General features: G+C 41.4%; 4 protein-coding genes across 6 annotated transcripts; 1 reads left to right on the top strand and 3 right to left on the bottom strand.

Moving 5' to 3' along the window:
• Positions 1–242: 242 nt before the first annotated feature.
• ran (RAN, member RAS oncogene family) lies at positions 243–3,500 on the bottom strand. The gene is made up of 7 exons (XM_085905937.1): positions 3,380–3,500; positions 2,522–2,568; positions 2,332–2,416; positions 1,213–1,338; positions 950–1,137; positions 700–870; positions 243–619 (listed from the first exon to the last, which is right to left on the bottom strand). Exons 2-7 carry the CDS (start codon positions 2,555–2,557, stop codon positions 575–577), a joined length of 651 nt encoding a protein of 216 aa, XP_085762063.1. The 5' UTR covers positions 2,558–2,568; positions 3,380–3,500; the 3' UTR covers positions 243–574.
• A 684-nt stretch (positions 3,501–4,184) lies between these two features.
• Positions 4,185–7,834, bottom strand: ndufs8b (NADH:ubiquinone oxidoreductase core subunit S8b). 2 transcript variants are annotated; one of them, XM_085904906.1, is made up of 7 exons: positions 7,746–7,834; positions 6,438–6,486; positions 6,288–6,347; positions 6,120–6,209; positions 5,117–5,289; positions 4,920–5,048; positions 4,185–4,594 (listed from the first exon to the last, which is right to left on the bottom strand). In XM_085904906.1, exons 2-7 carry the CDS (start codon positions 6,484–6,486, stop codon positions 4,463–4,465), a joined length of 633 nt encoding a protein of 210 aa, XP_085761032.1. In that variant the 5' UTR covers positions 7,746–7,834; the 3' UTR covers positions 4,185–4,462. The 2 variants fall into 2 exon arrangements, with proteins under 2 accessions (XP_085761032.1, XP_085761033.1); XM_085904907.1 differs by lacking the exon at positions 7,746–7,834 and adding an exon at positions 7,452–7,729.
• tbc1d10c (TBC1 domain family, member 10C) lies at positions 7,232–15,727 on the top strand. Of its 2 annotated transcripts, XM_085904902.1 has the most exons (11): positions 7,232–7,375; positions 8,037–8,237; positions 8,417–8,548; positions 9,957–10,056; positions 10,135–10,242; positions 10,475–10,581; positions 10,679–10,793; positions 10,884–10,949; positions 11,019–11,208; positions 11,682–11,839; positions 12,505–15,727. In XM_085904902.1, exons 2-11 carry the CDS (start codon positions 8,212–8,214, stop codon positions 14,062–14,064), a joined length of 2,562 nt encoding a protein of 853 aa, XP_085761028.1. In that variant the 5' UTR covers positions 7,232–7,375; positions 8,037–8,211; the 3' UTR covers positions 14,065–15,727. The 2 variants fall into 2 exon arrangements, with proteins under 2 accessions (XP_085761028.1, XP_085761030.1); XM_085904904.1 differs by having other exon boundaries at positions 7,232–8,237; positions 8,366–8,548.
• Positions 14,133–17,745, bottom strand: rad9a (RAD9 checkpoint clamp component A). Its single transcript, XM_085904905.1, has 12 exons — positions 17,511–17,745; positions 17,336–17,409; positions 17,165–17,238; positions 17,030–17,078; positions 16,788–16,902; positions 16,564–16,663; positions 16,200–16,306; positions 15,951–16,057; positions 15,805–15,869; positions 15,614–15,703; positions 14,972–15,173; positions 14,133–14,488 (listed from the first exon to the last, which is right to left on the bottom strand). Exons 1-12 carry the CDS (start codon positions 17,542–17,544, stop codon positions 14,372–14,374), a joined length of 1,134 nt encoding a protein of 377 aa, XP_085761031.1. The 5' UTR covers positions 17,545–17,745; the 3' UTR covers positions 14,133–14,371.
• Between the last annotated feature and the right edge of the window lie 138 nt (positions 17,746–17,883).

The following is a 17,883-nucleotide window of genomic DNA, read 5'->3' as shown; positions in this document are numbered from 1 at the left end:
TCAAAGGCCAGTGTCCTGCATGTTTTCTGTCACTTTGTTGCAACACACGGGATTCAAATAATCAGGATTGTCACCAGCTTCTTCAGACCTTTTATCTGACCATTTGAATCAGTAGTGTTGCAACAGGGAAACAATGGAAAACACGCAGAACACCAGCCCTCAGGGACTAGAGTTGCCTAGCCACGTTCTATGGTGCCTATAATGGCCCCACAATAATAATAATAAAAATATATCTCAACATGTCTTGAGAACATCTTTATTCAAACTTTCCTCCCTTAGTGCTTCCAACACACCGTTCAACAGCATTGCAAGCTGACTAAGTGTAATGGATGGTGCTCAACAAAGAGAAGCATGTCATGCTAATTACACTAAGGAGGGTGTCTATACAATGAAACAATGACCCTTTTACCACCAGATCTTTCCAAAACTGAGTTTTAAAACAAAATAAAACAGGAAACAAACACCCCCCAAAAGAGGAGGGAAAACATCAGAGGGTTTTAACAGTTATGGGGGCAGATTTCCAACAAGTTGACCCACAGAGGGGAGGGAGGGAGAAGAGAGACAGCGGAACATGTTAGAGGTCATCGTCTTCCTCTGGGAGTGCCGTTTGTGAGGCAACCTGGACAAAAAACAACAATTAGATGAAGCTAAAACTTTCTGAGGATTAAAGTAGAAATCATCTATCCGCATTCAACTCACTTGAAGCTCCTCCTCATACTTGGCAGCCATGGCTGGGTCCATTGCAACTTCAGGGGGAGCGAGAGCGGGCATTTCTACAAACTCCATGTTGGGATCCCCGGCTAATTTCTTTGCCAGCCACAGGAAAGGCTTCTCAAAATTATAGTTACTCTTGGCAGAAATGTCGTAGTACTGCAAAGACGGCAGTCAAAGTGTCACATTCAGGATTGATGTGATTTACATATGCTAAAACTTTGTTTGAGAGCATTACCTGCAGGTTCTTCTTGCGGTGAAAGACGATACTTTTGGCTTTGACTTTCCTGTCTTTGATGTCGACCTTGTTACCGCAGAGCACAATGGGAATGTTTTCACACACGCGCACCAAATCACGATGCCAGTTGGGCACATTCTTGTAGGTGACTCGTGAAGTGACATCAAACATGATGATGGCACACTGGGCTGTGAGAGAACAGTTTGTTTGCTTGAAAAAAAATCTGTGATTCATTTTAATGCCACATGGAGAACGACAGTCACCTTGAATATAGTAGCCATCTCTCAGGCCTCCAAACTTCTCCTGCCCAGCTGTGTCCCACACATTAAACCTGATGGCGCCTCTATTTGTGTGAAAAGTCAGTGGGTGCACCTCCACTCCCAGAGTAGCTGCGCAAACAAGAGAACAGTAAATACGTCATGATGATCAGCAAGTTTTAGGGTAAGTGGAAGTTGAGGGCTTGGTTGATTGCATTTTAAATGGGTAAATTTGAAGTGTTTTGAAGATGGCAGTTTATTATTCAAAGCAGGCCACAGGACTGAGTTTGATTTTAATATTCAACTTGGTGAGGTTCTGTAATGAGCATTGGGGTAAAGGTACGTTGGCTTGTTTGCCGACACAATCAGTTTAGACCACGATCCTGCACGCGCATTATGAGACAGACAATGATGGTCCATTTTAGAGCATTTTTATTGAGGCAAGGCACACCACCAAACCTAAATTAGAAAGTTTGTACATGGGCTATTTATGTGGTTCCTGCCATCTAGTGGCAGAGCATTTAATTGTCAGTCACCCTACACCACTGGCACAGATCAATTATTTGTAATAAATATTCTGTGTACTGCAGCATGTTACTTGCTTCATGAAGAGGCAGTGTTTATGTTAGTAATAAATGCTGCTTGTTTACTTTCAAACTTAGCTTGTGGCAAACACGAGTGACTTCAAGCATCTCTGTACCAGTGGTGATAGGAGACTTCAAACCTCTGCCATCTACAGCCACTTAAAAAAAAAAAAAAAAAAAGTAAATAAGAAAGAAAAGTTTGTTGATTGTGACTGCATTGTTTTTCCTGTTTCCTGTCATGATTTGGAGACTGTGCTATCTTGGGAATTAGTTACTTCAGGGGGGGGATCATTTTAACGCCACCAATATTTGTATTTTTTTTCCAAGTATGGTGTAATGATATGAGGAACTGTATTCTATCCGTCTTAGTCGAGTGTGATGGTCACCTAAATCCGGTTAAATAATTTGTTGTTGATGAATTAAATACAAAGTCACTCTTATTAACATTGCTGAACTGAAAAGAACGAATGATACACAGATTTACACAGACTATACCCCCTTAATACAGTCAATGTTTTTTTTCCCCCGCAATAGCACTCACCAACATATTTCTTTTCAAACTCTCCTGTAAGATGTCTCTTCACAAAAGTTGTTTTACCGGTGCCTCCATCACCCACCAGCACAAGCTATCAAAGAGATAAAAGCAGTTAGTTAGAAGTGGATTTAAATCTCATACACGCTCCAAAAATGTTTTGCAATACTGCAGAAATCCATCCATCCATTTCACTTACCTTAAAAGTAGCCGCTGCACTATCATCGAGGGACATGTCTGCGAAAACTAGAGACACAAGGCGGGATTACAAACTAGCACGTATGTGTACGTCATCCTCAGCTTCATGCTGTATCACTAAGGAAGAGCGGTGTTGCGCCAACAATGGACTTGAGCCAAATACGACTTTACAAAAAAAACTAAACTAAAATGAAACATGTTTAAAAAAAAAAAAAAAAAAGTAGCTAGTTTTTTTTAACGCTGCATGTTCACGACACAGCTCCCAGTTCTAGTATGTTCCGTGGTAGCCGAGCTCAACGTGCAACATACGTACTTAAGTCAAATGAGATGTTACACTACGATAACATGTTGGGGAAAATAAACACAACCGAAAGGCTTGTAGATTAACACGCACGTAGTTTTACTGTGAACCATTCAAATGCGCAAAGGGCACTTTTGCTTAACAATCCAAGTGGAGGAAACTAACGCGTCTCAGGCCGTAGCAGATCTTAAACGACAAACAGCTCACACCCTGAAACCTAGTGAAGATGACTAAATCCTAGTGTGGATATTTTTGATATACTCAAGAAGTCGAAGCGAACAAGCCAGCATTAAATAAGCAAAAGGCTTTTGCTAGCCAGTTAGCACGCAGGATGGGCGCCATTCTTTCTTTACGCCATGCTAACATGCTAACCCGGCTACCAGTTACACAAACGGCCAGCTAAAAAATTTCCATTACCGACACTGAAGGCCGCGAGACAAGCCCACAGACCTTAAACGCACATATTTATACTTAACGATGTGTTAATATATATTCATGGATTATAGTTAAAATTTTGAACGTGAAGAGGCCCACGAGGGAATGAGAACGCAGACTTACCAGTGGTGTTCCGAAGCAAGGAAAGAGTAAATGGCTGCGTGCGGCGGGAGATTCGGCGTGGTCTATGAGTCAGTTTCCGCCCTTATCACGTGACCAACACAGCGGCAAAATCGCCCTGCGAAGGCAGCAACCATAGTTGTTGTGACGTCACCCTGTTTTTATTACCCTCGTCTATGACTTCACAATTGAGAATACGTCGTTTCATGTGACGTGTGATTGTATCTGTTGTAATGATTGAGGAGGAAAACGGGGAAACGTTTGTGGGACCCTTCAGCTTATTCCAAAGCATACGCATATTTTTTTATTTTTTATTTATATTCATATTTATTTGGGGGGGGTATATTTCCGAAGAGCCGTCAAAGCGCTGAAATAAAATGCTGGATTTTAGATTTATCTCATTTCTTGATATGTAGAATGTGCAGGGATGGCGTTATACCAGGATTGGTGGTGCCAAAGCTTTGTCAGAAATCTCCTTAGCCAGAGTTAAGATCCCAGTATTTTGGGAATAAGAAGATAGATATCCGGAATAAAATAAAAAAAATTATAATACATTTTGAAGTTGGAATTGTTTGTAGAAGTCATGAAACGTGAAAGGAGGAAACATATCTTTGAAATATTTGTATAGTAATTTGTGTCAACTCTCCAGCATTCACAAATTTGCAGCAGCAAGATCTTTGATGTTTGCAGAGAAAAAAAAGGCAGCAGCAGTCCTGGTTTCTTCAGAGACCCTATTAATGTGCACTTGCATCTTTTTTTCAGACTACAGTCAAGCACTAATAACAAAATAGAAAAAGAAATACTGTAGTGAAATTTTGGAAAAACGACTTTATTTCAAGATTTTATTTGCATCAAGAAAAATACAAACAGAACGCTGCCTCAAAGTTCTGACTGTAAAACAAATACAATAATTTATTTATCTATGTGGCTGGAAGCGTGTGGAGACACTACCGTCTATAGCGAGACTTAAGTCCTTGTTTGTGAGAAAAAATTATGATGGATCAATCTCTGATGCACTGGAGGGTAAATGATGTTTTCAAGGTGGACACATATGGACAGTTTGGCCTGGCAGCTCTCCCGAGCAGTCTATCTGTAGAGGTAGTCTGCTTGGATGTTGGCTGCAATCTCAGCCTCCCATTTGTCTCCATTGTTAAGAAGCTTCTCCTTGTTGTACAGCAGCTCCTCATGGGTTTCAGTTGAAAACTCAAAGTTCGGACCCTGGAGGAAGAACAGAACCGCCACAATTTTTAAATTGCTTGCCACCTCTGAATTTGAGGAATTAAAAAATAGCACACTGATATTGCTCACTTGTTGCTCCAGTGCGTTTCACTCAAACTCATATAGTAAAATGTATGTAATCATTGCATTATGCAATAAATACATTTTACTACACGAGTATGAGTCTTAATCTTTCTTTAATGCAACACCGTCTACCAAAACTGAGCATCTGTTTCTACATTTTAGACTCGACTTTCTAATTAAAGCTAGCCAGATTGTGCAAGTGTACCTCATCCTATTTCCAAAAAAGCCCTAACGCTCCCACCTCAACAATGGCATCCACAGGGCAGGCTTCCTGGCAGAAGCCACAGTAGATACACTTGGTCATATCAATGTCGTAGCGCGTGGTCCTCCTGCTGCCGTCAGCTCGAGTCTCAGCCTCAATGGTGATGGCCTTGTTTGAGAAGAAACCATAAATCAATCACTGATGAAAGAGACTCAAAATGGTATGCTGGTGTTCACCTGAGCGGGGCAGATGGCCTCGCAGAGCTTGCAAGCAATGCAGCGCTCCTCCCCACTGGGGTAGCGACGGAGGGCGTGCTCTCCACGAAAGCGAGGTGAGAGGGGACCCTTCTCAAAGGGATAGTTGATGGTTGCCGGTTCACGGAAGAGGTAACTCATGGTCATACCCAATCCTGAGGGAAGGAAGGGTGTCCAACAATGTACAAGTCAGTGTATTTTACCATCAAGAGTAGAGAGAGATTTGGAAATGAATAAGAAACGCTGTCGCCAAGCCAAATTACCTTACTTTTTAATTACTTGTATACATTTGCATCTCTGGAGTGCAACCATCATGTGAAATTAAACAATCAGGTAAATATTTTAACTTTTGGCGGATCGTGACATAACAATGGGGTTATTTCACACAATAGCCCCACATGGTTTCTTTGAATAGGATTTACAAGTTAGGTAGGTAAAAGCAAGCCATAGTCATACTGCATGTTATCATATCAAAGCGGCTGAGCAAAACGTCAGTGTTAGCAAAGACTAGAATTAGCTAAATAGTTTTGAGAAGCGGCACATACACAAATGTTTGATAATACTTCTATTTAGCAATGTGTCCACTACATGCGCCAGATTTGACTTGGTGATGGAGTGTTTCTTCTACAAGTGAAAATACAAAGGCTTCTTTAACTGTATTTTACAGTCCTCGTAAAATACCCATTGACCTATTTCCTATTTTTGAGGTGTCTTACAAGTATCCAATATTTTGTGTCCATCACCTAGGTTTCATGCAATTTATCTTCTAGTGATGGGAAAATGAAGTTTCAAAGTTCCTTTCTGAACGAGTTGTATTTAGAGATGACCCTCTGCGTTCAACATAAAGCTGAAAGAACACCAACGGTGCCATTTAAGGACTCAAAAAATACAACACCTTGTTCATGAAGCAAATGTGAAGCGTCATTTTTCCCATCATTCGTTCATTCATTTGATCGGGGGGGGGGCAATCACACTAGCACAAGACCTCTGAAGAGTTCGGTCCATAGGAGAGTCGTTGCAGCGCGGTCAGTGATGGACTTGAGGTCTGTCTGCGGCTCCACAGCATTTACATACTCTGTAGTTGGAGGGAGACATTTAAAGGCATGTATTGAATGCAGATGCAATATATGAATCAGTTGATTGAAGGACTCACTGAAGCCACTACGTTGCACACCAACGCTGAAGCGACATACACTCGTGCACCCAAACGAGCCTGCAAACATACACGTTTTTTTTTTAGAGTTAAATTCATGATTTAAGTCCTTGTTTGTTTGTTTTTTTATATATTTTGAATAGGCAGTACCTGTCTTGGAGTAGCAGTAGAGAAGGCGCTGACCCAGTGAGGCAGACATCTGAAAGGCGGTTTTAAATAAAACATAAGCAACGTTTGGAATCATTCACTCACTCCCTAGTCATTATATTAGGATTTTTATACAGTGGACTGTAAAGTTCACTCATTTGTCATTTAAAAAAGACATTTTTAGCACTACTCTGGCACAACGTTAATGATGTCATTTCTGTGTTACAATTATAATTTACCAGATCAACATGAAGAGAAAATCTTTTAGCTGTATTTGCACAATACATCATAGGATAAATTTATTTTTTCATTACCATTGCCATCCACTATTCCTTAAGATGCATTGAGTTAAGGACATTATAAAGAGAATGTGGTCAACTCAATATATAAGCCACAATGTAGTGGATAGGTAGTGCTTCCAAACACAGATTTGAATCCTTAATCCTAACCTCCCCATCTTTAAAAAGGGCAAAAAAGTCATCGAGGGGGACTAGTTTTGAAAATATGGTTGACATTGAGATAGCCATGACAACAGCGCTGCAGAAGATCCCCCGGGGAACTCTTTAAGGTGTGCATGAAAGCAACAGTGTAGATTGGACAGTAGAAAGACTCCAGGGGCATTAGTTAGTTCACTGGGGAAAACCTGTCGTTTGGATTTGCAATACATTTGTGACGTCAATCCTGGAATATTTCTGACAGAACTTGTTGTAGCAGCGCCACCTGTAGGCAAACCCCCCGATTCTACGCTAGAATTGTGCCACATTCAAGGGACATAGGAATAATAAGACACAAAACGTGTGAGGAGCGTTCGCGTGTTATTACAAGAGCTTTAGCTACGACAGTGGAGTAGTAACTGTTGACGTTAAATACGTACCCGTACATCAACGCACTTAATAATTGAGCGGACTGAGTAGATGTTTTTACCACAATAGGGCATCGAGGTATGTTGCAAAATGTCGCATTGGTTACATTACATATGAACACACTTGCAAGTTAGCTAATCGTCCGCACACTGACCTCAACTTCGTAGAATACAAGAACATAACGGTTCCATAAATATGATCCTGATTTAGTGGCACGGCTTCAGTTTGGACATTAAATAGCATTAGAAGTATTCGTCGATGTGTAATTTCACAGGTTAAGCTAATTTAGCATAATAGAGGACACGCTCAGAGAACTGGACCTCCCTATTTGTTCTTGTAACTCAAAAGGGTGGCTGGCCATCAGTCAGTGTTGAGTTGATTATGTTGACGTCTGGATGAACAAGCGCTATGTCATATGTTGTTAACGATGACCTTTGAAGAGTCTTACCTCTGCTGTCTGTCGATCGCCGACCGGAAAACGCCGCTAACTGTCATGCGCAGTGAATGCAAGAATGCGTTCATGGCCCTCGGTTATTTGTGTTTCATCTAGGACTTGCAATAAAAATCCATTTGTAAATAAATCATCATTTTGCAAGGAATTTTGGTCTTTTCCAAAGTTGGATTATGTAAAATGTTGGAAAATGTATGCAAAAAAAATCTTTTTATAAAGTGTGGGTGGTTGGGTGGGGTGGTGCATTGTTACTCACACTGATGTCATGATGAATGTGTTATCTTCCAGCAAAAAAAAAAAAAAATGCCTCAGACAAGTTTATTTTCCATAGAAACCCACGTAGTTTAGTTACAGAGAAGTAGATTTGAGGCAAGCGTTAGTAACAGTGGGAGATGGCAGCAGAGACAAGAGGAAGTTGTTCATTTTCCACCGCCACAGAATCTCACTCATCTTCAGTTCAGTGATGAAGCAGGGCGGACATGCCAGAAGGTAATTAATTCCTTTTATATGTATGTTGAACAACTCTTATGTATGTTGTTTAGTTACAAGGTGGGACGTGATCTAAGACTACATGCTTAAGGTTGAATCTTTTTTTTTTTTAAATGTATTTTTCAAAGCTTGAAATAAGTTTTATCATCTCTCATCTCGTCTTCCAATGAAATGATGAGGACATCGAGTGGTGGAGGTCTAAATATGTCCAGTGATGAGGAAAGTTCTGGATCTGATGCGGGGTCAGAGCTCAGTCCTAAACTTCAGACAGACCGCTTTGGCTTCATAGTGTTGGATGGATCTGAAACCAGGTAAGCAGTTCCTCCTTCGTGATTGTTGGTAGCCTCACTTCTGATTGACTGTTCATTGAGCAGATATTGATGAATCGTTAGTTGTGATTTTTTTGTTTTCAAACAATGACATCAAAGGCATGCAATCTAGTCGTTAGCACATCATCTCCCTCACAGTTCTGCGGTTTGGGGTTCAAATCTCAAGCGGATGTTCTCCATGTGTTTGGGTGGCTTCTCTTCAGCTACCCTGGCTTCCACCAAAATACCAAAACCGTCATAGTTAGGTCAACAACTCAGTAAAAACTGTAATATTATGGTGAGGCCTACTCACATTCTGGTACAAGACCTGTGCAAGTACAATCAAGCTGTCTACAATCTAGTGTTGGATATTTCTACTTCAAACTATATCGTGGAAAGCCGCTAGTCGTGGGAGATAGGGCCCACGTCAGAATGTAATTCACGGCTATTCTAATTGCAGTGGGGAAAAAATATATTACTGGACATGTCATTAAACCCCCAAACTCGTTGAATAAGTGGTACACTGCCAGTAAACGTGACCATGAGTGTTAGTTTGCAAAATAATCTACAAAAAAACGTTGATAAACCTCCAATATGCATTTTCCGTTTAAACAGGATGATAAACATGTTAATAATTTGTTAAACATGTTTATAATAACTTTTTTTTTTAATCAAGGTGCCATTCAGCGTGGTCACCAGTTGCACATCCTTGCATGGTCCATGCCATAGACTCATTCTATGGACTTTGAAATTCACGTTGTGCTCTTGAGTAAAAACATGATTATCAGCAAAGTGTATTTTCCCCCCCTCTTGTTTTTTGGGGCACATAACTAGCACAAGCATTTAACAATAAATATGCATTTCATGGAAGTATCCAAATTAAAAGTCCCCCAAGCTGACGTACAACTGAAATTGAACGCAGTTATTTGTTTTCATACTCGGAGTCCTTGACTGACAACACCCTAACCTGTAACCATGGAGCCATCGCACTGCCGCCGTGTGGTTTTCCTGTTTCCTGTCCTATTTCTGGAGGCCTCAGCACTGAAATCAAGTCCTGCAAGCAGCAACACTGCACAACTGTTGAATTACCTACATTGTGTACAATAGTGTTTAGTTTGATGCTGTGAGCAGTATGTCTTGGCACATTGGAACATGTTTGAGAGCAACTGGCCAGGAAGTTATTTATTCATTTAAATGTTTCACCTTTTTTCATCTATCTATCCCACTGACGTATAGTGGGAGTCAGTTCAATGCTCTTCTACCTGATGACAAATATCTGTTTTTCTTTCTTGCGTGCCTTGGCTCAGATTTTCTTTACCTATTTTGTGATTATATGTTTAGGTGATGAACATGATGGCATTTCATGATGTTTCAGAGGGAAGTGAAATGTCATTTGCTTGTTTGTCATCAGGATTGTGGGTCCACATCCTCAATTAGTCAGGCAGAGGGAAGCCAAGTGGATCAACATCATAGACCAATGGCAGAGCATCTTGTTGAAGAAGACTAACATGGTGTGTGATGTGATTCAATGCTCCAAATTAAGATGAACGGCTGTCATGCTGCTAGAAAGACATGTGACCTTTCCACAGATCAAAGCGCAGTGTCAAAAAGGCATACCAACTTCTCTTCGAGCAAAGTGTTGGCCTTTGCTGTGCGGCGCCACCAATAGGATGAACCAAAACAAACAACTTTTCCAGGTATAAAAAAAAACAAAAAACATGACCGTATCAGTTAAACATACAACTAAAATTTCAAGATGGATTCAGCAAAGGGCGATTTTCATTGTGAATCCTCAAAATGATGATGTATTAGATTTAAAAAGCCAATCTACGAGTTTAAATTCAATTCATATCTCTCACTGATTTATCTTTTCGTTGATCACGCTATTTACCCGTTTATTTACTTTGGCTTTTTTTTTTCCTGTGTCAGTCTCTGGACTCACAAGTGGCTTTGCAGAAATGGGTGGACATAATCAACAAGGATCTAGACCGACAGTTTCCTTTCCATGAGATGTTCAGCACCAAGGATGGACATGGGTACGGAACATTTCTATACAGAAAAGACATTAATGCACGAAGGCCGTCAAAGGCAACTTAATCAAATTGTAATGGTGTTTCATGTGCATTTATTTAGGCAGCAAGGTTTGTTCCAGGTGTTAAAAGCATATACTCAGTACCAACCAGGGGAAGGTTACTGCCAAGCACAAGGGCCAGTGGCCGCTGTTCTCCTGATGAACATGCCTGCAGAGGTAGTTGCAATTATAATTGTCGAATTAGCACATTATAGTAAAATGTCAAATGCGGTTTTGATGTCATCTTATGAAAGCTACTCTTGGCAGGAGGCCTTTTGGTGTCTGGTCCAGATTAGTGAGCACTACCTACCTGGGTACTACAGTCCTCTATTAGTGAGTATGCCCTGTTTCTCAACCTGTAGTGACCCAATGACATAAATATGAACTTCACGTGTGGTGCAGGAGGGAGTCTTGTTCGACGCAACCGTGCTGACCTGGGTTTTGAAAAAGACGTGTCCATCGGCATACAAACATCTGCGGCGCCACGAAGTGGAGCCCCTCATGTTTGCCACAGATTGGTTGATGTGTTTGTTCACACGTCATCTACCCTTCAACGCTCTCCTCCGAGTGTGGGACCTGTTTTTCTGCAATGGTAAATTCCTGTCTCACACTGACAAAACAATGAAAAAAGTGCTGTGCCTCAAAATTGAACTGCAAAATTTCACGAGATCCAATAATTCCGCAATTCCGAAAGACCTGAGAGGTTAATGCGCAGTTCTGCTTAACAATATCGGAGGAATGATGCTTTAAAGGACATATGGACAATTGACTTATAAATAAAAGTAACAGGGTTCTCTGGACCAGTTTTTAATCAAGTGAACCCCTTAAATAGGTTTATAATTGCGTATAATTGCCATAAGCCCATGACAAAATATTACAAAAAGCTCCTCAATTCACTTCAGTTCCATGGCACCAGGATGCCACAAGATGGTGCCAAAGCACCACTGTTTTTGCTTTCATAAATTGTGAAATAAACACGTAATACCAGAATTTGGTTGTAAAATAAGGCACTTGAGATGATTTTCGGTGTGTGTGTATCCCGTCATACCCATTCTGTGCTGCCAGGGGTGAGAGTGCTGCTGCAGGTGGCGGTAGTGCTGGTACGTCGCGTGCTGGGACAAGCCAAACAGAGAAAGCAGTGCCAGGACCAGATGGAGACTCTGCAGAGGCTGAGGGACGTCAGGTGTGAGCTCCAAAAAGAGGACGACGCATTCATAGCAGAGGTAAGGCCAAGGTCCAGCATGAGACATTGACAGGACATTTAGGCATATATACTGGGACATTTCCCTTTCAGTTTTTGTGATGTTCTCCAAGGGACACCCTAAATTCATGAATAAAATAATGACTGGTCGATTAAGTTAGTAAAAAATTGTAGCACTTTCCATAATTCCTGGTTTACCTGCATGTCTCACACTAACAACATAGCTACAAACAGAGAAATTAGTTTACAAAAGTGCAGTCAATGTTACCAAGTTAACTTTAGGAGCGCTTTAGTGACTACTTTTAAACAATGTAACTAGTGACTGCATTTCCTGCAAACGGGCAATGTGAGCACAACTATTTTCATCTTACATACTATGTATACATTACCGTTTGGGGTCATAGAAATGTCCTTATTTATAAGTGCCCATTTCCAGCAACCATCCCTCCAGTGTTGTAATGGTCCATTGTGTTTGCTAATTGTGTTAGAAGGCTAATGAATGATTGGAAAAAAATAAAAAAAACTTGTGTAATCATGTTAGTTTTCATGGAAAACACTAAATTGTCTGGATGACCCCATACCTTTGAACAGTAGAGTATATAGGTTTAAACACACAGAAACACAGTTATCCATCATCATAAATATTTGTACTTTTACAAATCAGATACAAATATGTTCATATTGCAGGTGTGTGCCGTGCCACTTTCCTCCAGTGATTTGGAGAAACACACAGAGAAGGAGCTGGCAAAGTGGAAAAAAGACAGACCCTCGTCGACCTTTGACCCTCGAGGTCGCTGCCATGGATATCGTATGGTGTGGGAGAGGGCTCAACTGAACCAGGCGGAGCTGGACAGGAAAGCAAGAGAGACGGGAAACCTCTCTGTTCCTCTTGCCCGCTCGGCCTCCCACTTGTCGCTGTCCCCTTCGCTTCTTCACAAGAAGTGGAGCAGCGGGGGGAACGTCAGAGTACAGAGGGTCGGGGGAGGAGTTTCGAGGTATCACTCAATGGGAGCAAATGATTGGAAAATGGAGATGGGATTAGAGCATCAAACAAAACAAAGAGAAAACTCCGATGAAAAGAAGAAGGTGGCAAGTGCGATGAAAGAAATGGCCCAATGTACGAATGGACAAAAAAGTCCTTTGCCTGTTGAACACACCTCTTGCAAGGACCCAAAGAAAGACCACATAAACGTGCACGGAGACTGTATAGATGAGGTAAGAAATCAGATTGCGACAAAACCTAGAGCGGAGGTAACTTTAAACATGAATGCCCAAAAATCAGAGTCAGGCATGAACAATGTTGCTAAGACAAACACAGTTGATGAAATAGCAACGTCTGAGCTCCAAACATGTCCAGAATTGGATCAGGACAACAGGCATGTTGTCATGGTGACTGAAAGGAGCTTGTCACGGAAAGAAAACCACCGTAGGATTGAATCGTTAACAGAAATCAACCAGAAAGTGCAGACAGAGAGACAAACTGACGTCCTGGCACAAACCCAAAAAGATGAGGTCGGGAAACACGCAAACACGCAGCAGCAATTAGATGACGTTGAAAATCCAGCCAAGTTTTGCTCCACAAATACGACCTGTACGACCTCGCTTCAATGCATCCATCAGATAGAAAGAACAAGTGAAGCATGTTCTCCTTGTTGTCAGACAGAAAGCAACAACACAAACGAAGCAAAAGAATCACATAAGGAAATAATTCCTTGCCTGAAACAAGCCCCTGTGAACGGGGGGGCACCCCACTTTTCTGGTGACATTTGCATCTGTAAGTCCTGCGGCTCAAAGCTAACGCGACACCTTTCAGAAGATCTCTTCACTGACCCCGCTCAAAGCGTAAATGCCAAACCTCCGGACCACAGTGCTCATGAGAGCAAACCTCCTGAGCCGGCTAAACATTTCAGTCTTTTCCGTAGGCAGCCCAAAAAGTACGCAGAGGAGGGCCCAGCTAAAATCCAGGTCCCCACCATCTTGATCCAGGATTTTAGTGATGGGATGGGAATACTGCTTGAGGAGGAGGATGAGGAGGAGCAAGTGAACTCCAGGGAGAGGAGGAGGTGGTGGCAGCGTGAGCAAGCACAAAAGGACAAAAAGGATGAAAAGTTGAGGAAAAACAAAGAGAAAGAGGTAAAGAAAGCAAAGCAAAGAGAGAGGAGAAAACCACAAACGAGAGGAAAAGGTTTTCAGGTGCAAAGGGAGACAATGAAATGTTCCCTTTCTTATGCTGAAGCGTACTTTTAATATATCCTCTGCTTCTTGTTCAAATTGGGTTAAAGAGTTCAAATGCTTAGCTACTGTAAATGAACGGAATCCGGTTTTCTTTCTTTTGTTTGGTTTATTTTGAGGAAAATATTTTCATCTTTTCAAAAGAAACTCAAAGTTCGTCATGTCTATTCTCAACATGATTGCAAGTTCACAATGTAACCCTATAATCATAACAATAAAAAAATAAGTTTATATTTCACACGGGCAGGTGCTCTCCACAACGTTATCTCAGGCTATCACTTAAGAAATAGAAAATGAACACAGAATTTTTTTCAACCCACAGTCAGTCTAGTTGCGTGTCGTCCTCACTGTCACTGGCGAGCACTTCCTGATTGCTCAGTCGCTGAGTGCTCATCTGAGACGACAGCGGAAGCACCGATCCAAACAACAAGGAACAGAACTGTGACAGTACACAACAGGAAAAGAGATTTTTTTTTTTAATAGCCTTTTATTCTTCTACTCAATGTTATATTCTAACTAAAGTGGTGCCTTGGGATATCGTGAACAACTCTTAAAAAAAGAGGCTGTTCAAGGGAATTTTGCAAGACTTGTCTATACATAAAAATGTTCTTCGTAATCTCAATCGGGTGATTCGATAAAAAATATTGCATTGTGAAAAAGTTGAGCAGCAAAAGCTACATGTTAAAATCTATCTCAGGCGGTGACCCCAGTGGCCAAGGCACACAAACAAGATGGAAGCATACAATTATTTCAATATTATATGATTTGATAAAGTAAAACATTATAATGTTATTTTTCTAACTTAAAAAAACACAACTTGTTTTTTTGGAGGGGAGTCGGGAATTGATTAAAGGTATTTCCAAATGACAAATATTACGAGGGACCCATTGTACGTGTTTATATGGAGAGTGGAGAAACGAACCTTCTTATTTGGTGGCCCATATATTTCCGCTGTTTCCTCTTCCTCCTCTTGTTCACTGTGCAGCTCTGTCCTGTGATGAGCTCCCATCTGCCGCTTTGAACTTGTGGAATCCGCTGTGGATGGACCTGCCGCCATACTGGTATCCATGGCGATGAGATAGGAGTCCATGTCGTCGTTCATGCAGTCGTCTGGAGGAGGCACACTGGAGGAAAGAGGATGAGAATGAAGAAGTTAGGAATTTTTTAACTTTGGTAATGGAGATAATCTTCCAAAAATCACCACAGTGAGCTTCCACTATTCACGGAGGATAGGGAACTGGGCCCGGAATGAAAAAAAAAAAAAAAAAAAAAGAAAGAAAATATACACCCATAAACGTTTTCCGGGAATAACGAGGGTTGGTTCCCAAAAATAAAAAATTACCTGAAAAAGTATTTTTTTAAATTCATGACAAGGTGAGTCCACGAGTGTGCGGTATAATGCGGAAATCATTCAGACAGACATAAGGTCGTCATTTGCAGCTTTTGAAAGCCTATGTATGTATCATGTTGAGTACTACTTTCCTAACGTGACCATTTTTACTTTACTTGCATAACTCAATACTTTCATAACATTTCCAACATATGTATGGTTGCTGTTTGTTACCTTTTTGTTTCGTTTCTGGTATTTTCTGAAAGCGTGGCCAGCACAAAGTTTCCTTCCAGGACGTTATCTGATACCGAGAGCACAAGAGGGCTGAAACATACGCACACAAAGACACAGACGCATATCAATAAACGACAGTGATGTCCATTCAGTTAACATCGCTTCTTGAGTGAACATGCACGCATGCATACCTGCCCGGCTCATCGAAGTACATAGAAATAGGGAAACCTGTATTCTCAGCAAAAAATAGCAAACCCTGCCAGAGAGATGACGTCAATTAACGCTGCACTCCTATTTTCTCCAAATGAGACAAAACTCTCTTGAGTTCTCCTCTCACCCGTAGTTCCTTGAGGCAGAAGGTTATGCTGATGTGAGCTTGCGCAGCAAAATGTTCAAACTCGTCGGAGGCCAGACACAGTTCGGTCAGCATGGCCTTGGACTGTTCTGAGAGAGAGAGAAAAAAACTCGCAAAATGAAAGCGAAAACAGATTAATCCATGTTGACATCATTTTTTGGGAGTAGAGCTTCACTTGAACAACAATAGTGACAATCAATAAAACGTACGAAAACAACACCCAGGAATCACCTAATTCCTCATCCACATGATTTCTGAGCCACATTCGCTCATCGCTGACAGAAAGAGTCACTTCTTCCAGAGATGGTGAGAAATGTGCAACTGTGTCCAGAAGCAACCTCAGAAAGACAAGGCAACACTTGATGAATTTCATTTTGTAGTCTCTCTCTTGCTTTCAAATGTTTATGTGGCAATTGCAGTTTGTTCACAATGATCAAAAATAAGAATCAATTCATTCAATAATCCATTAGCTGTTGATTAATAGATTCATCTCTATTATCGAGTATTGGTAACTGGTATCAGTCAGTACTCAAACGTAAAATAAGTATTTTCAGTATGAAAAGTGGTATCGGTGCCTCGGTATGAAACAACAAACCTTGGAATGGCTCGAAGTACATTTCTGCAGCTGTCCTTATCAAATATTGCTTGTAAGCGCTCACTGTCCTGGAAAGACAGGTTGTAAGTCTTCAAGAGACCTGCCGATAGCAAAACAGTGATGGTATGCAAATGAATGGAGACTGAAATCTCAGAGTGAAATGATGAAATGAATTGTTTCACTCATGTCAGCCGACGGGGGAGGAGGAGGTGACGTGACCACACCGTATTTGCAATGCAGTGTAAAGATGAGGCGATCCTTTTGCTCATCCAGATGGATGTGACACTTTTCCACTGTTTTTTCCAGAGATGCCATCGATCGGAATACTGCCTGCACGCTCTGGATATTTGCATATGACAAACACACAGAGACACACGTGGGCGCACACCAACACAACAGATGCACAAAAGGACATACAGAACTATGGACTGCAACATTATCATGGAACTTTCATTTCCTAACACACCTTTATTAAAATCCTGCAGCGGAAGGCATGGCCATTGGGGACAATGTACCTGCACAAAAACAGAAGGAGAGGGACACTTGGTGTCAAAACAACCCACCTATGGACACACGCACACAGTCTACCCATGGTCTGCACCTGCTGAAGAAGAGAGGCGAAAACAGGAAGCTACCATAAGCTGACCGAGAAGAGTTCACAGACCGCAGAGCGAGCTAGAACAGTAAGAGAAAGAAAACAGCATACATTCAGAACAGCAGCACTCATAATAGATACAAAGTGTCTCGCTGCGGGACGTTTGGCGAAATTTACCCCATTATCTTTCTGAGGTTCGATGTAGAGCTCGTCTCCAATTCTGGATAAGGAGTGGATGGCTTTGGCTAATACTGGACCGTATATAAGCACAGAGAATGTACTTAGAGCTTGCAAAAAATAATAACAGCAAAGCATGAAATGAATGGGGGGGGGGGGGGGGGCAGTAACCTACCTTTCACGTTTCCACTCGTCACAACGCAGTCCATTTCTATAAGAACAGTCCTTTTACTTGCAACTAAACGAGCAAGCTCCCTACTTAGGAGGAACAGCAGAGTTTTGCGCAGCTGGAGAATGTATTCCGTATGCCGTAGCCATTGTATGTTTTGGGAGATACTTAGTTTTGTTAATCTAGCAATGACCGGACTGGAACAATCACACTGTGCATCTGTTGTTTACGCCGCCATAAATCACTTCCGCCCTGTGGGCCAATCGGGATAACAGACTATCAAATAGGGGCGTGTTTTTACTATACGCATGCGCATTAAACCTCATGAAATAAATGGCCATCTATCAATTTGAACAAACTATTTTGGATTTTTTTTTGC

The sequence above is a fragment of the Syngnathus leptorhynchus genome, chromosome 2 (assembly GCF_054491065.1).
Source record: "Syngnathus leptorhynchus isolate UIUO chromosome 2, UIUO_Slep, whole genome shotgun sequence".
Taxonomy (NCBI): domain Eukaryota; kingdom Metazoa; phylum Chordata; class Actinopteri; order Syngnathiformes; family Syngnathidae; genus Syngnathus; species Syngnathus leptorhynchus.
This window is presented reverse-complemented; position numbering and strand designations above follow the sequence as displayed.